Here is a 20,094-nt window from a genome sequence, read left to right as displayed (position 1 = left end):
CAATGACTGAAAGACCTTTGAAACTCACTACATGAACACATCCACACCACTGCACATAAGCAATAGTATACATGGAAAATACAATTGAAACTGAAATGCTCTGTAAACCAATAACAGCATAATGACCGAGTCGAATGAGAAGCACTCACTTAACTGGACACCAAGAAAAACAGTTGTTCCCCTCATTTATCTTTGTCAACAAAACACAGGAGGAACAGGATCCTTTCCACACAGTATGCCATTCCAGGATACAGAACTATAAGCGACAATATTCTGAGTATAATATTTAAGTTCATAAAACAGCAGTTGGGACTGAGAATTACAATTGTGTGCAGCAAGTGATTGCTTTCGATGTTACTTTAGTCTCGATCAGATGGCCTTGGAATGTTCAGCTCTCTCTGACCATGTCATGTTGTTGATTTTCAGTCTTTCCTAATTTGAATAAACCATGTGAAAGAGATGAAAATGCAAACTGGAATCCCCATTTCAATGTGTCCCTAGCCTTGCACTTGTCCTAAGGAAGAGCCAACACCAGTCCCTATCCCCTGTTGCAACACAATGTGAAATATAGAAGAAGCAGGGCACACCTGCTGTCCATTAACTTTGTTAGACCAAATGCCTCTAAAAAGGCAATCTATAGAATCCCAACTCAAAAATCCACAATGCTTACTACAATGTCAGTCTCTTTATTTTATCAACAAAATACATGGTTGTATTTGTTTCTCTTAAATAATATATCTCAGTTGAACTAGAAATTCTAGAACTGTTTCAGCAAGAAATTTCCAGAAAAGTCACACTTTGATATTCAAATAGTAACTGAGCTAGAGACCACAACACATGGTAATATTACTAAATTCAAGATCCGAGGCAAGGGTATATCTGTGGGCAGGGATCTGAAATGCTCTCTGTCTGGGATATGATTTTAATCTCATTTTCAACAATGCTATTTTTGTCTATGTGTAGCGGGACAAGCCCATTTTCCCATGCTCAGGGAACTGGTGTTTGATTTACATCTGCAGAGGCTGCTCCTAAGCCATAAACTGAACCAAATTCAGCACGCCTATCCCAGCTCCTTACTCGAGCTTTGCCCCCTAGCTGTCGAGACAAGCCAGGGCTATTATCAGCCCAAAAGCAGATGGGCTGTTAGAAGGAGGACTTATCCACCTACTGAAGTGATCATATCTTACTCTTCAGCAAACGCACCTTCCGCACTTCCTCCATCTGCTCAAGCAAGTGAACACTGATTCTGAACTAACAGAAAGTACCTTCCTCACTAGGCTACATCCACCATCACGCAGCAGGGACAGGGAGGGGGCAAAAAGCAAGGTGGCAGCCCAACCTGCTGGGACCTGCCCGAAACCATGGTGCTGACTTAGGAAGAGCTCTCCACGTGTAAAAACCCAGACAGCAAAGTGTCCTTACCTGATAGGGGTAGTTGTACCAGCAATGCCTTGTATTCCACAGCCAGGGGGTCTGAAAACATGACAGAGAAACCATTTTACATGTTTTGGAAAAGAAGCAGGATAAGAGACATTTATGACAGATTCTGGTCTCCCAATGTTTCGGGATTTCAACAATCTACCTGCGTGAGAACTGAAGGACTTGGTACAATCGGGAATGGGAGAGCAAAGCAATGAAGAGTCCATCATGCATTCTCTCCGGGGAATCTTCTAAACTCAACCAGCAGTATTTCAGGCTACTTCTAGGATAGAGTCCCGGATGGCACTTTTTTATATTGTGCTGGTTCAGTAGACACATTCCTGCGAGGTAACCAGCCTCAGCAGCAGAGTTCTTCAAGTGTCTCACCAAGATCCATTGCAAATCCTCCATCTCACTGTTATCAATAAACAATGCTGACAGTTGATGCACATTTCTTTGAAACTCCTCCAATTCACTGTTTCCCAAGCAACTTAATTGTTTCATGCCTTGACTGGGGGTCAGTAGCAGGCAGGTTCACTTATTTCAGTCAGACTAGCTCTGACTAATTCCAGGCTTGAGTAGATTAACCCTCAGATTAACCCTACACTCCACCCCGGACTCGTGGTCAAGGTCTTTCAAAGAAAAAACAAACCTCCTTAATTTAACAGACTCACTTGCCTTACCACATTGTAAAATTAAAGAGAACATCTAAGTATACACACAGATTCCAAACATTTTTAATAAGCAGGTAGGGTTGGTATGGATTTGAACAGACAGCTCAACCATCCCCTAACACCAGAACAAACTTTCTCATATTTCTGTACTAACTTTACAATTCTTTTGCATCCCTGATACTGGTGGTATACATCTACATACATTTGATACCCATCTGTATGTTTCTTACTATTAGGAAACATAACCTATCATTAACCCAATCTGTGTGTGGGTTTATACATCTCAAATGATAAAACTGTCATTGAAAGATTAATGTCAGATATATCTGTACTGACCTAACATTCCTGTTTGGTCCCAGGTCCTGTAAGAGCGAAAATTGCTCCCATCTGCACTAGCATAACATAGTTGTCTCTCTGAAAGCCACAGAGGTATCTTTCCACCTTGCATTGATGACGATGAGGATGAGGAGGATATTAGAGAGTATTTGTAGAGTCCTCCCTATGACCATATACTTTTTTTGAAGGATATATTGTTTTTTGAGAATTTTCCTCCATGATCTATTATTTATTTAACTAATTAAAAAGTTGTTTCTCTTTGAAAGTGAAAGTGTTAGTCATTCAGTCATGTCTGACTCTTTGTGATCCCATGGACAGTAGCCTGCCAGGCTCCTCTGTTCATGGAATTTTCCAGGCAAGATTACTGGGGTGGGTTGCCATTTCACAGTCACACGTATGGACTCATTTAATCCTTATAGTAAGTAGCAGTAGTATTTCCCTCATTTTATAGATAGGTAAATTCAGACCCTGAGCCCACAGTTAACTGCCCTGGTTAAACAGCCAGGCAGGACCAGAGCTGCATATCAAGTTCAGACTGTCTGGTCTTAAAGCCAAACATAGCCACTGTGACTCTGCCTTTAAGTCTGATAAAAACTGAAGCAGGCCTTAGTTCAGGGAGCTAGGCAGAAGTAAAAAGCCATGCCATGCCCTAAACCTAATGATTCAGGGATCTTTACAGTCTTGTTTCATTTAGGCACTCCTGATTCTCCTTCCTTTTTTTCCTGCTTTTGCCATTTGCTACCTGTGCTGTACATATCATGTAGTCTCTCTGCACCAAACATCCTGGAAGCCCAAGTTGCCTATCTGACTGTCTTCTCCATTTCTCATGTCCATGACATTGAGGTTTATGACTGACCAACCTCATGGGATGACTATAAAGATCAAATGCGTGAACAAGTTAAAAAATGATGCAGAGTCTTCAGACTGTCTTCTATAAACAACACCAAGTCCATTGAGGAAGACATAGAAAGTATTGAAAATAATAATAAGAAAAATAATTGAATTCTTGTCGCTACTAACATTTTAATATACAGCTCATTTTGAGCCTCTTTTCTGTGTAATACAGATATTGATACAGACATGGATAGATTTGTCCTTAAACATATACATACACACATTATTTTTAAATTTGGGCACAGCATAGCAAAATCTATTTTGAAGTAGAGGAGAAATATTATTTGTTACCCTTCTCTCTGATAAAACTGTTTACTATCTCTACAATCGACTGAAAGTCCCTGAGGGGAAACTATGTCATATTCTCATATTTATCTCTCCAGCATGAGACACTCAAGGTGACAGTTCAGCATTCATTACTGAATGCTAATGAAAAGGAATACAGAATTAAATCCCAGACCTATAAAAAGCCTTGTAGTATTTTTCTGAATCTATCAGTCCCCAGTGCACAGGGCAAATGTATGCTTGCTTCTAAAGACGTAGCGGAAATCTCTTCCACTATAGTCATCCTTCCCATTACAGACAAAAGAGCAAAGGTATGATTCCTAGTGACCCAGGAACACCCATCATTTAGAGCTTCCCTTCTTTTGTGAGCTTCTGAGCTCCCTGGGTTTCTTCTAACCCCCAAGCTTTTCTCTGGTGCATCAGATGTGCATCACCTAGACCTGCTGGTATCACGTGTGAAAGTGGACTGATCTGCAGAAACAGTGGGTAAGCCTTTGTCTCTCACTGCGTTCTGCCTACTTAAAGCAGGAGTGAAGAACATTGAGAATCTGATGGGGCTACCAGGGCCCTGGGATTCCCAGGTGGCAGAGTGGTAAAGAACCCGCCTGCCAATGCCGCAGGTGCAGGTTCGACCCCTGGGACAGCAAGGCTCCCTGGAGAAGGAAATGGCAACCCTCTCCAGTATTCTGGCCTGGGAAATCCCATGGACAGAGGAGCCTGGTGGGTTATAGCCCATGGGGGTCACAAAAAGAGTCAGACACAACTTACAGACTAAACAACCACAAACAACAACCACTCCTAGGGCCATAGCTCAGCTTGCAAGCTTGCCAGTCAAACATTTAAATAAGCACTTGCGCACACTTATTTCACAATGCATGTTCGTGTGTACTTCCTACTTTGATGATACTAGATATTAATATATTCCATATGCTACATTTTTCTAGGGACTCATGTTATGGACCCTCAAACTCTTTGAGACAGAATAAATGCTGTCTTTCCCAAAAAACAGATGAGAAGACAAGTCCATGAAAAGATGATTCTCCTAATTTCTAATAGCTCAACACCATTGTATGAATCTGGATTGCTGCTTATAATTTAATGCATTAGGTATAACATCTTTAGTTTCAACTGATATCATAAATCTATTGTTTTTTAAAATCAGTTTTTTTCAGATATCTTTTTAAGAGCAATTTCCTTGTTAATTGATATCAAAATCTGTATAAGCATTAACATAATTAAGAACATAAAAAGCTGCAATATTTAGACATCAAGAAAGAATAATGGTGATGAAAAAACACACTGAAAGCCCTCATTTTATAAGGATGAGCCTAGCATCTTTCTACATAACTAGAGATAAGTTCTGAACCTAGGACGGTGAAGGTGATTCATGCACATTTTCTGGAAATAGAAATGCCTTTTTACATGGCATTACAATAACAGGGGACAATATCAACGCTGGAAAATCCAAAAACTCAATGATTCTCAAACCTTGGCCTTCCAATAAGACTCATTTTATTCCCCCTCAAAGATTTACTCTTAAATAATGATATGAAGCACTTTACAGATTTTAAAGTATTTTATACATATTACCTCATTTAATTTTCATAACAACATTGTAAGTGCTCAACTAACATAACATGCAGGTGCCAGAAAGGATAAAGAACATGTTGGCATGGAGGCCCTCTAACTATTAAAATGCAGGTTCTGATTCAGTAGGTCCGGCTTGGGGCAGATATTCTACATTTTTGACAAGTCTCAAGATGATGCTCAGACCTTGGACCACACTTTTGAGTAGTAAAGTGCTATAGAAAAGTAAGGAGGATGATCCAATTTGGTATTACCAGGTGTAAGACACTTTGCTAGGCACTTTGTTATAATATTTCACAATTCAGTGTTAGCTGAGTAAATGAATGAATTATTTCTCATCTTTACAGTAGCCATATGGAACAGAAGTTGTTAGTAAAACAGTAGTTAGCTGAAGACAGTGCTTCTCAACTGACATCCGTGCTTGCTAGAACCACACACTTAAGATATATATTGCGGAAGAGATGTGAGCAGGGTTAACATGGGCCACTTTGGGATGCCAACCCTAGTGATGAATGTGAATGAGTTGTTCTCATCCCTTCTCCATTTCCATCAGAGGAAGATAGTAAGGGCTGGAGCTGTCATCTTTGACCCTGAGACAGAAGTTTCTGTTGATGCTGGTGTCAGAGGCCTCCTACTAGCCCTGGTTTGCCTACCTTGGACTATATGTGTGAGACAGATAAATTCCTATCATTTTCCTTATACATATATACACAGAGACTGTATTCTCACAATAGAGTCATCTAATAGTTGCAGGACAGACCATGGATTCCAAAATCCAAGGAATTCAGAATCCCGCATTTTGTTATGGTAGTCTGGGGTGACTTAAACAGCATTGTAAGACAACTCTTCATATATGGTACTTAATAGCTATTAAATGTGTGTGTGTTTAGTCACTCAGTCATGTCCAACTCTTTGCAACCCCATAGACTGTAGACCACCAGGCTCCCCTGTCCATGGGGATTCTCTAGGCAAGAATACTGGAGCGGGTTGCCATGCCCTCCTCTAGGGTATCTTCCCACCCCAGGGATCAAACCCAGGTCTCCCACACTGCAGGCCGATTCTTTACTGTCGGAGCCACTAGGGAAGCTACATCAACTAATTTCAATTTAAGACTTACAAAACACCTGAACAAGATTAAGACCATAAAAGAGTACATAACGAAAGACTTTTAACATTCTCGATTTAAAGCACAATGTAGACCCACCTCCCAGAATATTGGAAATAAAAGCAAAAATAAACAAATGGGACCTAATGAAACTTAAAAGCTTTTGCACAACAAAGGAAACTATAAGTAAGGTGAAAAGACAGCCCTCAGATTGGGAGAAAATAATAGCAAATGAGGAAACAGACAAAGGATTAATCTCAAAAATATACAAGCAACTCCTGAAGCTCAATTCCAGAAAAATAAATGACCCAATCAAAAAATGGGCCAAAGAACTAAACAGACATTTCTCCAAAGATGACATACAGATGGCTAACAAACACATGAAAAGATGCTCCACATCACTCATCATCAGAGAAATGCAAATCAAAACCACAATGAGGTACCATTACACGCCAGTCAGGATGGCTGCTATCCAAAAGTCTACAAGCAATAAATGCTGGAGAGGGTGTGGAGAAAAGGGAACCCTCTTACACTGTTGGTGGGAATGCAAACTAGTACAGCCACTATGGAAAACAGTGTGGAGATTTCTTAAAAAACTGGAAATAGAACTACCATATGACCCAGCAATACCACTTCTGGGCATACACACCGAGGAAACCAGATCTGAAAGAGACACGTGCACCCCAATGTTCATCACAGCACTGTTTATAATAGCCAGGACATGGAAGCAACCTAGATGCCCATCAGCAGATGAATGGATAAGGAAGCTATGGTACATATACACCATGGAATATTACTCAGCCGTTAAAAAGAATTCATTTGAATCAGTTCTAATGAGATGGATGAAACTGGAGCCCATTATACAGAGTGAGGTGAGCCAGAAAGATAAAGAACATTACAGTATACTAACACATATATACGGAATTTAGAAAGATGGTAACAATGGCCCTATATGCAGGGCAGAAGAAGAGACGCAGAAGTACAGAACAGACTTTTGAACTCTGTGGGAGAAGGGGAGGGTGGGAAGTTTCGAAAGAACAGCATGTATCAAGTGCTCGGGCCTGTTGGGCTGGGAAGATCCAGAGGAATCGGGTGGAGAGGGAGGTGGGATGGGAGACCGGGATGGGGAATTCGTGTAACTCTATGGCTGATTCACATCAATGTATAACAAAACCCACTGAAAAATAAAAAAATTAAAATAAAAAAAAAAAAAAAAAAAAAAAAAAAAAAAAAAGCACAATGTAAAATGACATTTATGTTATGTACATCTGCTCCCAGACACAATACTTGAGATATAACTTGGCCACACGCACATCCGACAAAAGTACAGTGTCCCAGGGGAGGCTTCTGTAGCTCTTCTTACCCTGAGCAAACCCAACCCCAGCACCAGGATGGAGGTCAGACGTGCTGCTGGAGATCAAAAGCAATCCTCATTCGCCTTTTGACTAAATGCATAAGATTCAAGTGCTAAGTATTCTGTGATTTTTTTTTTTAAGTAGACCTTTTTTTTTTTTTTTAAGTGTCAGCAAATGTGATTTTTTAAAAAATCAGGTTTCTATCAGTTGTTATGTAGAGGTTTCATAGTGAATAGGATTAACAAAAATAGATCAGGTTTGATCATTTCACTTCACTGTCTGGAATAAGATAGGTTTGGTCTTATTTTTTTAAAGTTCCATTTGATATACTTCTTAAAAACAATAGTTAAAAATAAGTGTTCTATTAATTTCTGAGAGTTTGATATTGAAATTCCAACTAAAAATCTTAACTTATCTACTTAAACAATTGTAATATGTAGTGGAACTATATGGAACTTTGCTCTGTATTCTCCAAAGTCTCCTATAAATGTGTTATCATACTTTCATAATTCAAAAAAAAAGATAAAAAATAAAAAGGGCTCAGCAGATATAAACAAGGTCCTACTGTATAGAACACAGAACTATATTCAATATTCTGTCATAAACCATAATGGAAAGGGAAGTATAGATGAAATATATTCCTTTCCAATATGAAAAGGAATGTATATATGTGTATATATATATATAAAACTTTGAATATATATGAATCACTTTGCTACACAGCAGAAATTAACACAGTGTTGTAAATCAACAATACTTTAATAACATAATTTCAAAAATAATTAAATGTACCTTTCAGTTATTATGATGACAGGTCAATCATCAGATATTAAGAAGGCCGTGTCCAAGCCAATAAAATGTACAACACTAAGGGTGAACCTTAATGTAAACTATGGACTTTGGGTGATTATGATACGTCAATATAGGCTCATCAGTTATAACAAATGTACCACTCTGGTGGGGGATTTGATAGTGGGAGAGAATATGCATATGTGAGGACAGAAGTATATGGGAAATTTCATACTTCAATTTTTCTATGAACAAAAAACTGCTCAAAAAAATTAAATCTTAAAAAAAATCAAGGTTAACTCAGATCACTGACACTTATCATGCCTCGTAAACTAATGGAATAACTGAGCCTGAAGGAAAAGATCAGAAAAAAGAATGCTCAGTTAAACTGGCAAGTGTTAAACGATTGAATAGAAATATAAGTACACATACACACCTTTTTTTTTTTCAAGAATCAGTTGGTACCTATAGCCGAACAAATAGTACTCTTTGAATTAATAAATATTTTGATATAACAAAAGAACATGAATCATAGAAAGTATTAAAAGCATTTCATTGCCTCATCAAAAGTGTGATAGATGTGTGGGTCTTTACCTGAAGCCAGCATCTGAGAAGCAAACTTTCATCTTTCACTATTTCCATCCAAACTCCTAGTGGCTTTCATAAAGCTCAGGTGTGACACTAACAGTGAAGGAATACAGTCTAAGAGACATACTGGCTTCTGAATAGTTTAAGCATGAAATACATAGAGCCTTGGATAATGTTTTTAAATGCCAGGAAGCGAATCCCTGAACTACTCTGAAATTTCTTCCTTTGAAACTACTGAAAACACTTTAACTGAGTTATACTTAAACCTTACACCTTTGGCTTATATCGTAGATGTACTATAAGAACATGAGAAAAATGCTTCCTTGTCTGCAATGTGTTTATACTGGAAAGGTTAACACTAGGTAACCACTGAAATTGAATGTATAAGTTCCAATGATATTTTTCCTTTTAAATTTAGTCCAATGGGAAGAATTCTCTTTGCAAACGTTTAGCAGGCTTCCTGTTACCAAATCATTATCTTTTCACCATGGTTTTGGGAAATTAGGATCTAATTCTGAAGCTCAGTCACAACAACTGTTACTGTCTCAACATTTTCGCTTATTTTTCCTTTTGTGGGTTCTTTTTGATGGTAATATCTATATTAATAGCTTTATTACATAAACATTGTGGATTCTCTTCAGAAATGTTGAATAGCATAATTTCAATGAATATAAATCAAATCCATTCAAAATGATAATCTACCATTTTCATTTAATACATATTGTGAAGTAACTCAGAATCGAAAGAAATACTTTATGCTTGGTAAGTTTAAAAGTTGATCAATAAACTGTATTTGGGATGAAAAGAATGAAGCCAGAAGTCTCTGAGCAGCCTAAAGATGCAGTTGATCAGTGATGAGTAGTCTAGAACAGTCTCCAGCATGCAAGAGCTACCCTTTCCTTCTTTGCTGGGTCAGGAGATATGTGACTATAAATCTACAAAGCAGAGTGGTGACCCCTCCCTAGAGGCCCTTGGCATCTGCATTAGCTTTGAAAGCTCTTATGATGTGCAAATGTAATTTAGACTTGACCTCATGGTCATTATATAAAGATAGCAGCTTTTCATATTGATCAAACTTTTAAAAAGATGCTAGTCTTCTGGAGTGGACCTAGTGAAGTATGTGCCTTCAGCACACTCAGCAATCACTTTAGAAAGTAATATGCAGATCTGTCAAGCATACAAAAATAGAAGGAATTCCTTGGAGATGGGTATTGAGGTTACAGGGTCTCCTCAAGGGCTTTATCACAGAGCCAAAGAGAAAGAAATCTTAGTGGCTTTTCCATGCCATTTAAAACCTTCCAGCAATGGTTCTCAACTTTTTCTGCCTTTGCTCAGCTGAAGGACTCCATGTACACCTCATTGTAACTGAGGCTGTGATTCTCAAGAGTCTGGAGAACAGGAGGCTTAAAAAGACACCTGTCCACATTAATTCAGATGTGTACTCTCCCCTGGGCTGGTGAGAATCACTGCAAAGCCGAATGGACAGATTAATTCCATGTTTAGAATAGAAATTAGGGATAAAGGGACCAGATGAAGAAAAGGGAAGATGAAATAAAAAGAGGTGGAAAGACTTACAGGGAAAGGAAAATCCTGAGATTGTCAACATGAGGGTGGGGGTTGTGAGTAGAGATATGTAGAGAGGGTGGCCAGTGCAGAATTTGGGAATGAAGCCAATCAGAATGGCCACTGTGCACAAAGAAGAGCAAAAGAGCATTGCTCACCACCCAGTTCTCCAAGGGTTACGTTGACCCACTGCAGTCACCTAAAGACAGCGCAACCCTGAGAGGAATTCAGGATGAAAAACAGGATGAAGCACTTTATGCTCTGGGTGAACAGGCCCCATAGATAGTTAGATAGATTTCTCAGGAAGAATTTCAATGACCCTGATTCTTGAATCTTCCCATATATAGACAAACACTAAAATCATTAGCTTGAGATATACATTCTTTATGACTGGCAGTGACTTTTTATGAAAATGTATTCTTGACAATATGTATTTCCTGCCCCCCCCCCCCAAATTAATATATAAACTACCTCTTCCCACATGTTTGGAGCTATTCCTCAGAGCTGTCTCCTGGGGTATAGTCCTCAGTACAGTTCTTTTATTTGAGGTCTTAAGACCTTGTATAAAACTTAACTTTGCAACTCTTATATGTTTTTCTTTTCTTTTTTTTTTTTTTATTTTGCTTGCATATTTTTTTTTTTTTTTAATTTTTATTTTTCAGTGAGTTTTGTCATACATTGATATGAATCAGCCATAGAGTTACACGAATTCCCCATCCCGGTCTCCCATCAAGTCAACACTATTAAGAGGCACAGAATTAGTCAAAAGACCATATAAGGAAACAATTTATAATACAGAACAAAAGATTAAGATCTCTAATGTGTAAAAAGCCTATAAAAACTGATTAAAACATTTAAATATCCCATCAGAAAAATGGGGAGAAGATACAAACAGGCGACATACTAAACAAACAAACAAAATGTGACCAAAAACATATGCAAAAATTACAGGTTAAAGTGAGACAGAATTTTTTTATCTGAGTCTGAAAATATCTGAACAGGTTAATACCCAGGGGTTAGCAGTGTATAGGGAAAATAGTACTCTGCAAACTAGAATAACCTTTCTAAAAAGTAATTTTGTCTTCAAAATCTGTACATCCTTTAAAGCAGCATTCATTGTTAAAAAAAATAAAAAATAAAATAAAATAAATTAAAAAAAAATCAGACTCAAAGTAAAGACTTTGAGTACGTGGATTTCCACTACCATTCCTTTTCTAGTAATGAAAAATCAAAATAAATATAATTGTTCAATAGAATTGAACACCAGCACATTCCTATCTGGGATTCGGTGGGAACAGACTCTGAGATGAGAACATGGGTGCTGGCTGGTTATTTGGGAGGTGACCCCAGGAAACTAGAAAAATGGGGGATACCCAGTATGGTTTTCAAGAATGAGCTGGTTGCTGTTGTAGGCAACTATACCTCAACTCCACTGAGGACCTCTGCAGAATTACAGAGCACATATCTTACAACTGTCCCAACACAGGACAGGGAGGCTGAGGCATAGATCTATCAACTCTCATACCCATTGGTTGAGGTTCCGGTATTAATGCCTCCTTGAGTCTAGGTTGTACCTTCCCGTGTCTGGTAACCTTTGCAGCTTAGGAGAAAGCAGAGCAGAGATGGGGCACAGCTCCGATCTGATGTGGGACACTGTCAAAAGCGCATGGCACTGTCCACCACAGCTGTGCTAATATCAAATGGACTATGCGGATATAACCAGCACATTCACATCTTAAGTTAAAAGCAAATTACAAGTAGAATATACAGTGTACCTTGTGTTTAAAGTAGATATATACAGATATATATTTAGATACACACACACATGAAATATGCCTGGCAGGATATTTATCAAAAGTTAATTAGTGTTTATCCTCAAGTAATGAGTATCTCAGATGATTTTCACTTTTTAAAAAATGTTTATATTTCAATATTAAACTATGCAAGTAATTGTAGCTATAATTTTCTACAATGAACAAGGCATATTGAAATAATAAAAAGAAGCTAAGTCTATGTACCTTTAATAGGACTGATTTAAAAAAAACATTTGCTCTATATTTAAAAATAACATTAATGATATTAACTATTACAATCCTCAAATTATTCAATAATACCAATGAATTTAAAACTAAAAACTAGCATATGAAACAACTGCCTTCAGAGCATTTACGTGTTGACATTGATATTTCAAGTATAAATCAATCATCAATAATTTAATTCTAAATTCTCTATTAAGAGAAAGTGGAAAGGGGAAAATAATAAGATGAGCAAATAATGCAGAATAAATCTTGCATTCATTACAGTGATGATCAATCATTTTGCCACCCACCCCACCCACTCTCATTTCAAAGAGCCTCATCAGCCTCTAGCTTATGTGCTTAGCTGCTCAGTCATGTCCAACTCTTTGTGACCCCGTGGACTACAGCCTGCCAGGCTCCTCTGTCCGTGGAATTCTCCAGACAAGAATGCTGGAGTGGGTTGCCATTTCCGCTTCCAGGGGATCTTCCCAACCCAGGGATCAAAATCACATCTCCCACGTCTCCTGCACTGCAGGCAGATTCTTTACCAACTGAAGCAATGGGGAAGGTGGGCACTTTCTTATTACTTCTAAACCAGTTTACCTACATTCTAATATCTTTCTGCTAATATAATTGCACCCTCCTTGTTTACTGGCTCTATCAAGTATTCAGTGGCCTCCGTGTATCAGATACTCTGCTACGCATGAACACAGTAGGGACAAGTTTTTCATTTTCTAGGAACTTACCATCTGCTGGGTAATCAAGACAAAACGATAATTTATAGATGAAGTAAACACAGGATGCAGAGGGGTAGATACACCCAGCCCCGTCTGGAAGGGAGACGTGGCAGGGGGCAGCTCCATTAAGTGGCACCATAGTAGTTGAGGACAGAAGGACAAGCAGAAGACAGTGGATGGAGGAGAGGAGCTCAGATGGAAGAACTTTTTTTTAATCTTTCAGGAGTCATCATAGTTCCAATATCATTTTCATAATCCCTTCCCTTGCATTAATCTCCAGAAGACTAAAAAACATTAAATGCCTTCTCGTTTCCAACTCAGAAGGTGAAATGTCTCTGGCTGGCTGTCCATGGTTCTGCTAGGTTGGCTGTCCACTGTGACCAAGTAAGACTAAGTCCACTCTGCCCAATGAATGTCGCCTGCTCTTCTCAGGCCAGGCACCTAGCTGTGTGTGCTTCATGAATTCCCATCTCCATGCCTTAACTACTCCTGCACCTCGTGTCTGGCTTGTCATCTCTACCCCACCACCTCCTGGTCAGTATTCTAGGCACTATTTCGTTGGCCTCCTGGGGTCACATAGCCTCCTAGAGGCTACTAGTCCCACCAGAAACAGAGAGCTAGTGATACAAGTGTACCTGTTCTGTACAGAAAGGCCTTCTTATTGCTACTTTAACATTTATTCAGGATGAGAGAAACAATAATACGAAGGTGGAGAAAGCATTAAAAAAAATGAACTTAAAAGAATGCAATGTGAGTGAAAATTTGGTGATTCTTCTTCACAACGGCTCTTATTCTGAATTGAATATTTGTAGACATTTTCTTAAAAATGGTGAGCCTGTCAATTCAAGAGACTCAAATGGAAGTATTTGTTGCCAATGATAAAATTCAAGAAAATATTAGTAATAGATTCCCATTTGTTAAAAACTTTTTGGAGGAGAAAAGTGAAACAATGACAAATATGCTTCTATTTTTTCTCGCTTTTGATATTTATAATAATGTGCCAATATTTGTAAGATCTGTATAGCTCAGTGAACCAATAGCTTCCAAATGACTGATGCATGATGTTAAATAATCACACCTGGATGAGCAGGAAAGAGAAATCAATGGATGTTAATGTAACCAAGCATTAAAATTTCACTGACATTAAAGAAATCACTTTTTCTTGAGTTTTGGCATCATATCAAAGAAGAATATCTACAATTTTCTGGAAAACACTATTAAGATATTTCCACCTTTTCCAATTTTATATCTTTGTGAGACTAGATGTTCTTTATATAAATCAACCAAATACACACATTCACACACCCGTGACAGACTGAATGTTGTTGTTCAGTCACTAAGTCGTGTCCAACTCTTTGCAGCCCCAGGGACTGCAGCACGCCAGGCTTCCCTGTCCTTCATCATTTCCTGGAGTTTGCTCAAACTCGTGTCCATTGAGTCAGTGATGCCATCCAACCATCTCATCCTCCATTGCCCCCTTCTCCTCCTGCCCTCAATCTTCCCCAGCATCAGGGTCTTTTCCAATGAGTCAGCTCTTCGCATCAGGTAGCCAAAGTATTAGTGCTTCAGCTTCAGCATCAGTCCTTCCAGTGAATATTCAGGGTAGGAATGAGAATCCAGTTCTCTACTAAACCATTAATTAGAAGCTATTACAAAAATCTCTAATTTTTGTTTTGGACAATATATTTTTTTTCTTAAACTGTCGTTTCCATCTAATGACTGTTTGTTTCTATTTTAATTCAATTCATAAATGCTTTTGCAACTCACCAGCTTTAATTTCTAACACAATAAGTATCGACAGATACGACTAATAAAAACAAAAACTCTTTAAAATTCTTATGATTGTTACCAGTGTAAAGTGGTCCTAAAACCAATAAGTTTGAAAACCATTGTGTCAAGGACAGCAGATCAGCAAAATGAAAAGAACCAAGTCTCTAAAGATGGTGTGGAGCAGAGATCATGTGGGTGGCAGGGAGGGAAGATAGTGGCTAGAAAGGAGCACAAGGGGGGCTTCTTGCTCTGGATGTTGGAAAAATGAGCATGTTATATTGTGGAGAGTCAGCAAGTTGCCCAGGTTCGGTACCTATCTTATACTTCAATAAAATATTTCAAAAAAAAAAATATTTCAATAAAAAAAAACAAACTACTGGGCCCTTCAGCTTGATATTTCTTATCTACAAAGTAAGACTTGCTTTTTAATATGTTATGTAGTCACCTTGTCTGTGGATTACATCTTAAAATCCATAATAGGCTACATTATATGAATCATGAATCCAAACATATTAAGTAGAGACAGTCCTATGTTTCTTGAACTCCTAATCTTTCAGTCATTTTCTGTCTAGATTGGCCATAAATGGCTATAGAAAACACATTTTACATGAGGAACATGTTAGAAGGAAAAATTATATCGTGCTATCATTATTTGAGAAAGCTGCAAGAAAACACAAAATTCAGATACTTGCAAAGCAGCCAGATCTCTGTAACATTCAATTATGTGACTGGAGAACACCACTTTTTTGAAAGGCAGGGGAATCTAGAAATAGAGAAATGAAAGTTCCTTAATTTCCCAACCGCTGCAATCACTGAAAGAACACATGATGGGGAAGAGAAAATCAGAAAGGACAGAGCAGCCCCTCTGGTCTAGTCTCCTGTTAACCAGCTGAGTGACAGTGGCTAAGTCAATTCACCCATCTGGTTGCTCATGTGTGAAACTAGGAGACGGCGTAATTTCTATGATCCCTCAAGCCCTGAATTTCACTTCTCTTTGCACCCCTTTATTTCTTCCCAAAGACAAAAATCTTGGTTTCCTGTGTGTGCTCTAATCTTGTTGCAAGCTCTGACACCCCATTAATGAAAATCCAGTATTAGAAGGAAATCCTCTGTTTTCTTCTTCAAAGGGACTCCAGCTTTCCACTTCAATTTAAATATTTTGAATCACTGACAAAATTTAGTCACTCTTATTAAACACAATATAATAAAAAGCTCATTTTGCCCAATATCATGATGCGTGAATAAAAGTCATAAAGTGAGAAATTACTTTTCAATGTGTCCTCTATCTATGAAACTGAAGTTTTATATTATGTTTGGTATTGATGATTAAAATTTTCTAAATTAAACACTGATGAAAATTTGATGACGATATTTTAATTTAGGAAAATAATTAATCCCTTTCCTCACAGTCACTTTCATATATTAAAATTCAGAAGGGAATTCACAATTCAGTTTACCATTACTCATTACTAATAGGACAAATGATCAAACTATATCTTTTAAATGAGTGGTACATCCTTATATATTATTTATCTTCTAATTAGGATAGAGAAATTATCCTTTGAGTTGCTGAGTTAATTACAAAGAAGGAATTGATCATTATGCAGTTAAGTTTCTGATTTTAATCAAGCCTGTTTTCCTGTCTTCCCAGCTTCTGATCTTATAAAGATATGTAATTATTTTGAGGGGGAGGGGAAGCCAAAAGATAGAAGTCTGATAGATTAATGCAATTGAGTTACATCAAGGGGCTGAACCAGCAATACAGAAGTGGTTTGCTGAATATAAGATAAAGCTTTCCTTTAGATGAATAAAGAGAGCTTTTAAAAATCAATGAGGTGAAAAGGCTGGATGATTAATGAAATCGGCATGATACTGAAAATATAATCTTGAACTATCTATTTATTGTTATTGTTTAGTTGCTAAGTTGGGTCCAACTCTTTTGCAACCCATGGACTGTAGCCTGGTAGGCTCCTCTGTCTATAGGATTTTTGAGGCAAGAATACTGGAGTGGCTTGCCATTTCCTCCTCCAAAATTATCTGTTTATGTGGAAACAAAAGCAAGATGGCCAAGTAGTCACAGTATATTACTGACCAACCTTTCTATGGAAATAGAACCACCTTTTTTACACTCTGTTCTATCCATATATCTTGGAGATATTGCAGGTTCAGTTCCAGAGCAGGGGAATAAAGCAAGTCACATGAAGTTTTTGGCTTCCCAGTGCATATAAAAGTTAAGGTTATACTATACTATAGTCTATTAAGTATACAATAGTCTTATGTCTAATACATTATGTGAGCCTTCTGTGAATCATAATCTTTTTATTATGGGAGGGCCTTGCCTTGAGGTTGATTGCTGCTGACTGATCAGGGTGTGGTGGTTGCTGAAGGCTGGTGTGGCTATGGCAATTTCTTAAAATGAGACAACAATGAAATGTGCTGCATCAATTGCAGTTTCCTTGCACAAACAACTTCTCTATAGTGTACAGTGCTACACTACATTCTGACAACATTTTACCCAGAGTAGAACTTCTTTTCAAATTGGAGTCAATCGTCTCAAATTCTGCCACTGCTTTATTGACTAACTTTGTGTCATATTTTAAATCCTTTGCTGTCATTCCAACAACCTTCACAGCATCTTCACCAGGAGGAGATTCCATCTCAAGAAACCACTTTCTCTGCTTATCCTTGGGAAGCCACTCTTCATCCTTTAAGGTTTATTCATGAGATTGCAGCAGTTCAGTCACATCTTCAGGCTTCACTTCTAGTTCTCTTCCTATTTCCACTATATTTGCAGTGACTTCCTCCACAGCAGTCTTGATTCCCCTCAAAGTCATCCATGAGGGATGGAATCACCTTTTTCTGAGCTCCTGTAAAAGTTTGTATTTTGACCTTTCCCTGTGGGTCATGAATATTCTTGATGACATCTAGAATGGTGAGTCCTCTCTAGAAGGTATTCAATGGACAGTTTTGCACAGACCCACACACGGCACCTTATTGCCTTACAAGCTGTATTCCTTAAATAACACTTGAAAGTCAAAATTACTCCTTGAACCATGGGCCACAGTATGACTGTTGTGTTAGCAGGCATGAAAACAACATGAATCTCACTGTACATCCTCATCGGAGCTCTTGGGTGATGAGGTGCATTGTCAGTGAGCAATAATAATTTGAAAGGAATCTTTTTTTTTTTTTCCTGAGCAGTAGGTCTCAATAATGGGCTTAAAATATTCAATACACCACGCTGTAAACTGGTGTGCTGTCATTCAGGTTTTGTTGTTCCATTTATAGCACAGGCAGAGAAGATTTAACATAATTCTTAAGGGCCTAGGATTTTAGGAGTGGTAAAGGAATGCTGGGTTCAACGTAAAGTCACCAGCTGCAGTAGCCTCTAACAAGAGAGTGAGCCTATTCTTTGAAGCTTTGACTTCTCCTCTCTATCTATGAAAAGTCCTGTAGTATCTTCTTCCAATATAAGGCTATTTTATTCACATTTAAAATCTATCATTTAGGGTAGCCACTTTCATGAACTATCTTAGTTGGATCTTCTGGATAACTTGCTGCAACACCAGCACTGTATTAGCACTTGCTGGTTCACCCTGTACTTCGATGTCATGAAGATGGCTTCTTCCCTTAAATCTCATGAACCAACCTCATGAGCTGCAGATGCTTCTACTGCAGCTTTCTCACTTCTCTCAGCTTTCACAGATGTGAAGATAGTCAAGACCTTGCTCTGGATTAGACTTTTGCATGTGGGAATGTTGTTGCTGGTTTGACCTTCCCTCCACACCACTAAAACTTTTTCCATACCAGCAATAAATTATTTCACTTTCTGTGCATTCACTGGAGTACCACTTTTAATTTCCTTAAAGAACTTTTCCTTTGCATTCATAACCTGGCTGTTTGGTGCCAGAGTCTAGACTTTGGTCTCAGTTTTCAACATAGCTACCTCACTAGGCTTAATCATTTCCCACTTTTGATTTAAAATGAAAGATGTACAACTCTTCTTTTCAGTGGAACAGCTAGAAGCCATTAAAAGGTTATTGGGCTTCCCGGGTGGCGCTAGTGGTAAAGAACCTGTTTGCCAATTCAGGAGACATAAGAGACACAGGTTCAATCCCTGGATTGGGAAGATCCTCTGGAGGAGGAAATGGCAACCCACTCCAGTACTCTCGTCTGCAGAATCCCATGGGCAGAGGAGCCTGGCGGGCTACAGTCCATGGGATCACAAAGAGTTGGACACAACTGAAGTGACTTAGCACACATAAGGTTATTAATTGGTTTTAATCTCAATGTTGTCACGGAGAAGGCAATGGCACCCCACTCCGTACTCTTGCCTGGAAAATCCCATGGACGGAGGAGCCTCGTAGGCTGCAGTCCATGGGGTCGCTAAGAGTCGGACACGACTGAGCGACTTCACTTTCACTTTTCACTTGCATGCATTGGAGAAGGAAATGGCAACCCACTCCAGTGTTCTTGCCTGGAGAATCCCAGGGACCGGGGAGCCTGGTGGGCTGCCGTCTACGGGGTCACACAGAGTTGGACACGACTGATGGGACTTAGCAGCAGCAATGTTGTCATGTCTCAGGGAATGGAGAGGGAAAGGAGAATAGGAAATAGCCTGTCAAGGAGCAGTCAGAACACGCACAACATTTATCAATTAAGCCTGCTCTCTTATGTGGGTACAGTCTATGAATCCCTAAAACAATTATACAATAGTATCATCGAAGATAACTGATCACAGGTCAGCATAGCTAATGTAATAATAATGAAAAAGTTTGAAACATTTTGAGAATTACCAATAATGTGACACAAACCTGTTTAATTTGTGACACAGAGCCACAAAGTAAGCAAATGCTGTTGGAAAAATGGTGCTGATAGACTTGCTGGATGTAGGGTTGCCACAAACCTTCAATTTGTAAAAAAGAGAGCATCTGCACACAGTAAAACAAAGCAGGCTTGTACTTGTCAAGTGCT

At 38.5% G+C, this 20,094-nt stretch overlaps 1 protein-coding gene across 3 annotated transcripts in view; it reads right to left on the bottom strand.

Annotated features, from left to right (window-relative positions):
* The window catches only part of CERS6 (ceramide synthase 6), a 332,112-nt gene that overhangs the window by 77,918 nt on the left and 234,100 nt on the right, over positions 1-20,094 (bottom strand). For all 3 annotated transcript variants that reach the window (XM_065931691.1, XM_065931693.1, XM_065931692.1), the window contains exon 5: positions 1,423-1,473. In XM_065931691.1, the coding sequence (XP_065787763.1) occupies positions 1,423-1,473 (51 nt within the window). The remainder of the gene's footprint in view (positions 1-1,422; positions 1,474-20,094) is intronic.

The sequence above is a fragment of the Muntiacus reevesi genome, chromosome 3, assembly GCF_963930625.1.
Source record: "Muntiacus reevesi chromosome 3, mMunRee1.1, whole genome shotgun sequence".
Taxonomy (NCBI): Eukaryota; Metazoa; Chordata; class Mammalia; order Artiodactyla; family Cervidae; genus Muntiacus; species Muntiacus reevesi.
Note: the sequence above shows the minus strand (reverse complement) of the source record. Positions and strands in the feature narration are given on the sequence as shown.